This window comes from Solea solea, chromosome 5 (assembly GCF_958295425.1).
Source record: "Solea solea chromosome 5, fSolSol10.1, whole genome shotgun sequence".
Lineage (NCBI taxonomy): Eukaryota > Metazoa > Chordata > Actinopteri > Pleuronectiformes > Soleidae > Solea > Solea solea.
Genome location: NC_081138.1, coordinates 26,579,993 through 26,589,909, shown reverse-complemented (window position 1 = coordinate 26,589,909; position 9,917 = coordinate 26,579,993). Strand labels below are relative to the sequence as shown.

The 9,917-nt window shown below is 40.8% G+C and overlaps 1 protein-coding gene across 3 annotated transcripts; it reads right to left on the bottom strand.

Annotated features, from left to right (window-relative positions):
* Positions 1-2,990: 2,990 nt before the first annotated feature.
* Positions 2,991-9,623, bottom strand: ppm1g (protein phosphatase, Mg2+/Mn2+ dependent, 1G). 3 transcript variants are annotated; one of them, XM_058628698.1, is made up of 14 exons: positions 9,607-9,623; positions 8,141-8,277; positions 7,237-7,306; positions 6,878-6,963; positions 6,350-6,479; positions 6,062-6,164; positions 5,585-5,787; positions 5,109-5,290; positions 4,871-5,002; positions 4,651-4,753; positions 4,062-4,193; positions 3,656-3,785; positions 3,402-3,501; positions 2,991-3,299 (listed from the first exon to the last, which is right to left on the bottom strand). In XM_058628698.1, exons 2-14 carry the CDS (start codon positions 8,249-8,251, stop codon positions 3,102-3,104), a joined length of 1,680 nt encoding a protein of 559 aa, XP_058484681.1. In that variant the 5' UTR covers positions 8,252-8,277; positions 9,607-9,623; the 3' UTR covers positions 2,991-3,101. The 3 variants fall into 3 exon arrangements, with proteins under 3 accessions (XP_058484681.1, XP_058484683.1, XP_058484682.1); XM_058628700.1 differs by having other exon boundaries at positions 5,109-5,287; XM_058628699.1 differs by lacking the exon at positions 9,607-9,623 and adding an exon at positions 9,273-9,411.
* Positions 9,624-9,917: the final 294 nt, after the last annotated feature.

Sequence of the window (9,917 nt, the reverse complement as noted above, 5' to 3'; positions counted from 1 at the left end):
ATGTGGCCCCTGAACTAAAATGACTGACACCCCTGATCTAAAATAAACAATATATTTAAGTCAGTTGGTGTTGGATTGTGCACTTGGGACAGAAGTGAGCAGAATTGCACAACAGATTGAGCTGTGACTGCGTGCTGTGACTCGTAGTATGATGTGGAATATTTTTAAAAGGAGTGATATTTATGACATTATTATGGCAAATTATCACAGAGCAATGAAGGCCACAGGGATTAAAAAAGGCAAGATACTGGTTATGTGACAAACAAGACTAAAATAATTTATATTATTATATATTATTAGCTTTATTTTGAAGATCAAATAAACAGATCTGGAATCTGAAAGTATTCCTTGGTGGTATTTGCAGTAGCTCTAATAAATAAATACATTATCGATTAAATGTTACTTCAGTTTCTTCCGTCATAATCTCAGCGAAACATTATGTGGAGTTGCCATTTGTGATTATTATACATGGTCAATCAATTGTGCACTTAAATACATGCAAACAGCAAAACCATAATATAGTTCATGCTACACTCAATATTCCACATTTAAATGAAATAAACTATGGTGGTGGTAGAAGTTTTAGATGTCAGATAGTGAATGTTAACAGATTTTAGTTTTTAGAAGTTAAGCAGCAGCTTGAGTAAAAGAAAATATAAAATTGGTCATTGCAACATAAATAGAAATCTATGCACAAGATACCACAAAAATTTAAATAATCCATGAAACCAGCTGGTAAAACACTGACTTGCAAATAAACACACACAGGGAGACGGTTTTCTCATTATTTAAAAAATGTATTTGTATGAACTTACATACTGGTGTCAAAAGAGTATGCACCAAAAATGTCACGTTGACACACAATTACAAAGAAAAAGTGTTTTCTTTTTTCCTTTTTCTTCAATTACAAGTATTGAAAAAACTATGTACAGAAAAAAGGGCACGGCGACGAGACGGAACACTAGAAACAAAACTTACAGTCACAACATGGTTTTAAATGAGGCGCCTGGAAAATAAAGAAATCTTAACAGTTGCACTGTCTCGGGAGCTGTGAAATTCAAAGTGTATTTCCATCCAACGAACAAACAAAAAAAACAACCTTGTGCATCCTCTCTACAGTCCAGCGTCAAGACATTTTCAGAGTGTGGTCACAAAAATTATCATTTCTTTAAAAAAACTGCAAGAGAATCAATTAATCAAAAAAAAAAAAAATCATAGACTTGGAAATACATTTTAAATAAAACACATGATCAAGAGATAATCTTAAAAAGATGTTACGAGGAAACAGAGATGGGCAGAGAGGGTGAATGCAGTGGAGGAAGGTTAGAGTCCTGGAGATAAGGTGTGTGTGTGTGAAGGCCAGATCCAGGTTTTCTATCATCGACACCTCTCCTCCATTTCCCTGCCATCATCTCCTTACAGATGAAGAGTTCACGCCTTCTCAAAACCTCTGGCATCTTTCCGCCACGTGGTACAGATTTTGATCAAGACAAAAGACACAAAGCGGGAATCGAAAAAGGCAAGATAATGGTCCTGTAATGTGTGTGTGGGGAAGGGGGGGCGTTATGTGACCAACAAGGCTTAAAAGAAAAATCCTCACATTTTAAATGGGTGCTACTGGGAAGAAATGTACTGTATATATTTATATATAAATTGTAAATTAGAGCAACTGGACTCCAACATCCTTTATGGTTTGATACCAACATCAGGAGCACAAGGCTAAGTCCACACTAAATGTTTTCATTTAAAACAAAAAAAAAAAAAAAAAAAAAAAGGCATTGTTGACCGTTTAGTAGAATGACAGACTGGACAATGACCACAATGCAAGATCGGGATTTTTTGTTTTTGTTTTAGTCGATTAAGTGGAACAGTTACGACAAAATCATCACGAATAAGGAAAGAATATGCCGTCACCAATTAGACTTAATCGGAATGTGATTGTGGGCGACTAACTCTGTCGGGGGGTTATTGTGTCTCGTTAAGTCCACACCACAGTCAAATTCATGATTGTAAAAAAATCTGATGTGCTCTTAAAGGAAATCATGGCAGTCCCTGGCACAGTGGACGAACCAAGGAGACAAAAAAGTTACTCCACAACTTCTGTATTTTTTTTAAGTGATAATCTTTGTTTGTGTTTGCCCCAATAACCACTGGGCGGTTTGTTTTCTCCAGTCAGATAAACTGCTGGTGCCGAGATGCTAAAATGTTCTCTACACATTCTTTGCTTCATGCATGTTTTCTCACTTTAAGGCCTTTTTTTTTGCTCTTTCCCTGTGCCGCAGCTATAACAGCTGATCACAGAAGTAAGAAAGAGATTGTTTTAAGATGATGATGATGAGTTAGGATTTATATACATGTGTACTAATGGTCATTTACACCACACCACAGCTGCATTGGTGGTTAATATTACAGTAGTATGAGTGGTTGGACAAATTACTGATGTAAGGAAGGGGACAAAAACAAAACAGCCAAGGGAATTTATCATAATTTCTTAATGTCTTACTTCCAGGCCTGACCAAAATTAAAAATGGGGTCAGTTCTTTTTTTTCCTTTTAAACCAAAACACTTTTTTGGACATAGCCTGAAACAAGGCATCAAAACATTCGTGCGACATTAAGAGCCACATTCGCTGGCTCGCGGTATCTTGGAGTTTCAATTTGGGCCACGCAGGACGGTAATCAATCCATCCATTTTCCCTTAAAGTAACCTTCATACAATTCCACGTTCGACGCGTATAAATACAAGGAAAAGTGACGTTCTAGTCGGCATGCCAGTGAGCAACAAAGTCTGCCTGTTGTGAAGTTGTTAAGAAGTTTAAGTGTGTCCAGCCTCCTTCCACTGCTACCAAAACAAATGAGAAAAAAAACTAGTGTGGGTGTTAAAGTGGGAGTCCACCTAAGACAAGAGGACAATGACTATAGTGACGATTGTGGTTTGTTCAGCTGATTTTTGCTTAAACACTTAGCAATTGCAAATTCGGTCTTGGGGTGGACTGTTTTTGTTTGTGAGGTAAGGATTTAAATTTTAAACACAACGTGTCTCTGGTGTATCTGGTGTAGTCTAGGACCAGATGCTCCCCGGGACAGGTTCCCCCTTTTCCTCTAGTCACTTTTGGCCCTTTTGCTTTCGTTTCCGTTCGCCTCCAGCTCAGTCCCGTCTGCCTCCTCCTGGTGCTTCCTCTTCGTGCTGTCCGGCTGAGCGGAGGACGAGTGAGGCTGCAGGGTGATGAGGATGCAAGTCATGTTGTCGCATCCTGTCCCGTCTCCAGACGTGTCGGGAGCCAAACAATGGTCAACCAACTGTCAGAAGAGGACACAAGGATTTTAAATGCGAGATCAAAAATGTCTGGGGGTCAATTAAAGCTACAAGAAGTAAGCTGTATGTGTAAGAAACCCTCTTACCTCTTCCACTATAGATGACAGCGGTTTGGCATTGCCCCTCTGGTCTGGTTTGAGCCTCTCACTGATGAAGTCCACAACCTCCTGACTGCTTAACACATTCCTGCACGCACACAGTGGATCAACTGGTTATTATTCTTATATCATTAATTATGTATCATCTCACCCAAGTGCTTTTAATCCAAATTTATTTCCATGACCTGCCTCGCCTGATCTGCAGGTTAAGTGCAGCCAGTGTCGTCTCCACTGTTACTCACCAGATGCCGTCGCAGGCGAGGACCATGAAGTCATGTTCCTCATTAAGTGTCAGGACTTTGACGTCGGGCATGGAAGAAATCATCTGCTCCTCTGGGCACAGAGCCTTGTTCCTCTTGTAGAAGTGGTCACCTGAGAACCAGAGTCCACATAAACCTTATATTAGGACATTATATTTGTCTTTAAGCAGCATAAAAGGACAGATCTAGATTGAAATATTCTGGGGATGTAGACTATGGACCAAGAAAATCGTGGCCTTGGGTTGTTATCTGGATTTATAAAAAAACATTTCTTAAGTGTATCGTCACTGTAGGAAAAATGTAGCCCTATATAACTTATTATAAAGTTGCGATTTAAGCTAAATGAATAAATCAAGAGCTGAATTTGATGGTCAACCTCAAGTCTTACCAATAGCTCTGGACAAGTTCAGTCCACCGTTGACACGTCCATCCATGGTCACTTTCCCTCCAGCGTTTTTGATGCGAGCTAGTTCCACCTCATCTTCTGGTTTGTGGTCGTACGACATGTCGACAGCTTTGCCTACAGCAGAGCAGGAAAGGAAGTGCTTGTTATTACACAGCAATATCTCCGTCTTTCCTTAAAGATTCTGCTATTACACACAAGCAAGATTAAAGAAGAACTGAACTAGCCGTTGTCCTAATGAAACAGGGATTTATTTGAAGACCTGTTCACATGGGCTGTAAATTCCCTGCCACACACACTAGTGAAATGACTTGTGTTATAATGTAATATATATGATTTTTTCACTGTTCATTCCTCTCCTGGTCCTTTTCAGAACAAACTGCACAGCTGGAGCATTAATGTGTTCAAAGATTTAATTGACTTGCTTCATCCATCATGGTACACTATGACATGCGTGTAGTACAGATTCAGTCGCCCAACATCTGTACCACACACACACGCACACGCACACACACACACACACACACACTTGTAATGAAGGTAAATAAACACCGTGTGAAGATTCTCAGCTTACCGTGTTCAGACACCACACAGCGAGAGTCACCAGCATTAGCCACGATCAGCTGCTTCCCTCGGATCAGAGCCACGACAGCTGTGGTGCCACTGTCTGAGCCCGGCTGTAAACACATGACAACATTTTCTTTGAATTTCATGGTACTGACATAAAGAAAAATTTAAAACTACAACAGAATGACCTCATGGTTTGAAACAGTCTTTATGTCAGTTGTACAGACCTCCTCCTTGCCATCCATTCCAGGAAGACACATTTCTTCCTCCTCTTCTTCCTCAGAGTCTTCCTCTTCCTCCTCCGTATCCTCCTCTTCTTCCATCTCACTGCTTTCGCCTTCTTCATCTTCACTGCCATCCTGATATTTATAAAAAAAAACATAATTAGAAAGATCTTCAGAGTTAAAGGGCCTTCACATCCAAGAAGAAAAAAAAATATGTTCTGTTCTGTTCTCCCAGTCTAACCTCTTCATCACTGCCCTCTTCTTCCTCTCCCTCCTCAGACTCCTCACTGTCATCAAAGAACCTGGACTTTGAATCTCCTGCGGCCTTAGAGGGCAGAGAGGAGCAGGACGGACCTGCATCTCCTTCGGCCTTACCAGCCTTTCCTTCACCGTTGGAGCCCCCCGACTCTCCACAGTCAGCTGCTGTTCACAAGATGCCAGAGCAAAGAACAACAAGGAGGCAGTGTTTAATAAAGCTTATCAACAGAATGACCACTTAGTAAAAAGGCCCAGTGTGTAACATTCAGGAGGGCTGACTGTCAATTTAAAATCACTGTAGTTCCCTGATGCTTTTAGGAAAGGTAGTGGAGGACTCTTCCGTTTGTTGCACTCCGTCTCGCCATTAGATGTCAATTAGTTTTACACATTGGACCTTTAACACAGGAAGTTAGTCTTTTTACAGCTTTGGTTAAAAATGAGTGAATCCACGATCTGTACCTGCACTGCTGTCTTCGCTTCTTCCTGTTTGCCGACAGGCCCGCAGCTTAGAACCGCATGCCGCTCCTTCACCTGCTTTCACCTTCCCATTGCTCTCTTCCTCCAATTCTCCGTTCAGGCCCGCTTTCTTCTTTTCTTCCCCGCTTTCCCCTTTGTCCCCCGAGGCCTCAGGGTGAGGGCAGCATGCCTTTTTAGCAGCTGAACTAAAAACGGCAAACAAAAAAGGGTTCAATTGCTTGTTAAAGCAGATGCAGAGATTCTCCTCTTCATAAATTAAATGCATGGTGGAAAATGGGGGCTGAGAACAGGAGAAAGACATTACAACTGTGGACATGTGCTTGAGTAAAGAACAAAAGCTGGATCTACAACATCCAAGTTCAGGTGGTAATTCTTTTAGACAACGGGGTCAAAGAAGTGCCAATCACTGCTACACCAAGGGCTAAGACCTTGCATGAAAATAAAAGATTGATAGAGTACCTGTTGGCAGAAGCATTTTTGACAGCGTTGCCATAGCGCACCAGCAGCTCCTCTATGCTCATTGTGGCCTCCTCGTGGAGAAGAGCTGCCTCCTCTGTGTCCACTGAAAGCAAAGGAGGAATGTAGAACATTATTCTGATTTAGCATCAGTTTTTTTTTCCAGTAGTGAATTTTCACACCCACTTGCCCTCCTTTATTGTAGTCATAATTATGTTATACAGGATGTTCCATATTATGTTTGTGACAAATGACGTCTACACCAGAGAATACAACATAAAATGCACTTACAGTCATCCTCATCTGCCACCTTTTCTGTGGGCAGCTCCTTGGTGGGCCGTCCAGCGATCTGTACCAGCTCCTTGATGACCTCTTCCGTGATTATTTTGCCATCGATTGCCAAGAAAGCATCTTCCAGTGCCTGGAGACAAAAAGCAATACATGTGTCAGTCAAAGTCAAGTGGGACTGTGCAGTATTAGGTTTCTGAGATAATGCTGGAGGTCTATTCCGTTATATCCACCATGACTTTGCTTTCTTTGTTGCACCAAATTGCCCCATCATATACCTTTTTGCTTTTATACAGTACTGTATAAGTTCAAAAGACCTGAGTTTGTTTTTTTAGTAATGCTATAATCATCTTATATAATTATTTCTCAATCTTTCCATTCAAATACCAGACAATGCAGGAAATGTACATGGATTAAGTATTAAGACTCTGCAACTATGTCAGAGTTGAGCAGCACACACTGGCCAGAAAGACGTCTGTTCTCTCAAACTTTTTAAAAATAACATGGCCTGTGTCCCCGGGAGTGTTGCACCTTTTGCAGTTTGCCATCTTTGTAGGTCCTCTGCTCCTTGATGATGTCAGGAAGGTACTTTGAACAGTACAGAGCCACCTCTTCACCTAAATGAGAACCAGAGGTTATATAAATTGTCAGGGTAGGCGTGGATACACATAATATTGCAAGATGTGTCCTAACAACAAAGATAACCTGTCATAACACTTCACAAAAATGTTTATATCGTCAAAGAATCCATAAGTAAAAGGGAATTTGTGTGTATGCCTAGTGCGTGTTATAAAAAGCAGTTTGCTAGAAAGGAAACAGTGAGTGCTGCTGTACATTATCAGTGTAAGGTGTAACATGCTGAAAATTGTACAAAAGTATGTGTGTATTACCTCCATGTCCATCATACACCGCAAACATAGCAGTATCCTCATCAAAATCTGGAATACAATTGTGAGCATCCTGTAACACAACACAGGTGAAAATGTTGATTAAAATATCAGCATATGTTCACATAATAATCTGCTATTCTATTATTATATATTACTTTCTCACCGTTTGCATATTTCAAGTTGACCATTACCACATTACCTCATTCACCACTGAGACACTTCCACACTTATTTCTTCCCTTGTTCTGTCTCTCTTTTTTTTCTTTTGTGTTTTCTTTTTTGGACTTAATTATCATTTTCTAAGTTCCTGCTATCCACCCTCTCAATTGCCCCACGGGGATAAATAAAGTTTTCTGAATCTGAATAATATAATAACGAAATTTCCCTACAGCATACACATGTAGGAAAACATATTTCATCATTAAGAAAACTTGTTAAACCACAAATGATATTGTATTCTGGTGATATGTCAAGCAACAAAGTTGCATGTGTGCATACATTCTTTCTGGCTGATTTGCTCACATGTGTGAACTGAATTTACCTGTTTTTGTCTGATTGTCTGTAACTGATCTATTACTAGTTGGCTCATATGTGATAATGCGTCACATTTTCTGACTTGAGAAAGGGGACGTGAGAAGAAGAAGACGACACAAGATTGCAGCACTTTTTCCACATGCAATGAGCCAAGAGTCACACAGCCAACATCAATTACATGTTCTTTGATGCTGTCAGACAGTAACAAAAACCCTGACGACGAATGACAGACTTCACCCAGCACTGCAGCTGATGCAGAGAGAGGGGGGAGACACTTTGGAGAGACATCGAGCAGGTACATTCAAATAAAACCTACACATAAAAGGCCCCACAGGACAACAACATGGCTTTGATCTAATTTTCCTCCTCACCTCCATAGAGACGCGCCAGCCCTGCATGGCAGAGAAGCCGTAGCTTAAGTTGCTGTTGCCACCATTGGAAGAGGTCTTGGTTGTGTTTGGCTGCGACAGATAAGCCCCCATGTTGACTGGATTATATGGCTTTGCACCTGAAGAGAGATTAGAAAACAATAGAGTAGAATAGATCTTTATTATCCACAGGGGGCAATTTGTTGTGCAGTCAGCAATATTCACACTCATCCAACAGGAAGACAACAAGAAGGATGAAAATTGTAACACAATTCAAACAGTAAAATTAATAAAAAACAGATAACAGGCATTACACAAAAGGAAACATCACAGTCAGCAAAGCAAACATTTTCATGCAATTGCATCATTTTGTTTCATTTTATGAGCATTTTGTCAAAAGATCAGTACAACTTTGTAGATGGAGGGGCTTTAAATATTGACAAAGACAGCACAGTTGAGTGACGGAGCTCAGGATGATACGGTATGCAGCATTCTACGTTTTTGTGATAAAAGGTTCCAACAATAAGCTGATTGTGGTGAATACCCATTATTGGACTAATTGTGCATGAGGGAAATGAATGACTATAAAATGGTGTCAAGCTTACCAACAGACAATCCTTGTGATTAATTTGAAGTGCATTCATTTTGTTTACAGCAGTGTTTTTCGTTGCATCATGTATCACTGGAAGCTTTTGAGCAGAGGACAGAGAAAGGGGGGGAAGTCTGCCATTGAATGTTCACCAACAATGTCCTTGTGCTACTATTTACAGTAACATTGCCATGTTCAAATTGCTATTTTCAGACGTTCTTGTGAACATTTACTTTACATATGACAAAAAAAGTATTGTTTTATCAGCACTAATCCAAATGAATAGTTTGTCATGAATTTGAGAACATAAATACAATAAACCTATCTATTTACTCATAATCACGTACTTGACATAAACGGTAAATAACAAATCGTTTTTTTTATTCAATTTTAGTGCATTAGTTTGTGTCTGTGTTTCCTGTTAATTCTACAAACAAACTTGGAAACCTTTTGTTTGAGGACAGACTGAGCCTGTTGTGTGTGTGTGTTCACTGGCTGTGTCCTCGCGCTCCTCTTCATACAAAACAAACATGCAGACCTACTTACTGGTTGTTGAGTTAGCCGTGTTCTTCGGCCTACGAACGATCAATTAACAGCTCCTTCATACGCTTAAACTACACATAACTACACAGGGCGTGTTTGTGGACAGATAATGCTAATTGCAGCTGCTAACGTTAGCGATCTATGGCGACACCACAACAAAAAAGTAGACGCATTGGCAGCAGCAGCGGCGGCGGCAGCTAGCTAACAGCATCGAGCTAATAGCGGCAAACCCGGCTAAACTTCCAGGGTCCGTAACCTCTGCCCCTGCCGCGCAGGCGGCTGCGCAGACGGCGCAAACAAACACAAAACACTCACCGCCGAAGGTTTGTGTACTTACCGTGATGGAGCAGGAGGATGGGAACGGGTTCCGAGGAGAGAAATTCACATAGGAAGGCGCACACGTGTGGGAGCAGAAGCCGCTATCAACATAGACGGACCAAAGAGGAGAAGCAGCAGCCGAGCAGGAAGAGAGCGCGCTCGCGCAAGTCCTTTTTTCTGCCAACGGGGGGGCGTGTCGGAGCCGTGCGTCTGACGTCACGACATCTGTACTGAATATTCGCAGGTTATTTTAAACTGGTAAACGTTATTATCGTTGTGGGTAAATATCACATACATAAGGATACATTTAACAATAATAAACCCACTAAA

What these genes read in the sequence shown, in the direction of transcription:
- ppm1g (XM_058628698.1), bottom strand. Translation starts at nt 8,251, where the DNA reads ATGGGGGCTTATCTGTCGCAGCCAAACACAACCAAGACCTCTTCCAAT. An exon ending in GGTGTATGATGGACATGGAG is followed by an intron (nt 6,964 to 7,236) that starts GTAATACACACA and finishes GTTCTCATTTAG; the next exon opens with GTGAAGAGGTGGCTCTGTAC. An exon ending in AAGATGGCAAACTGCAAAAG is followed by an intron (nt 6,480 to 6,877) that starts GTGCAACACTCC and finishes TTTTGTCTCCAG; the next exon opens with GCACTGGAAGATGCTTTCTT.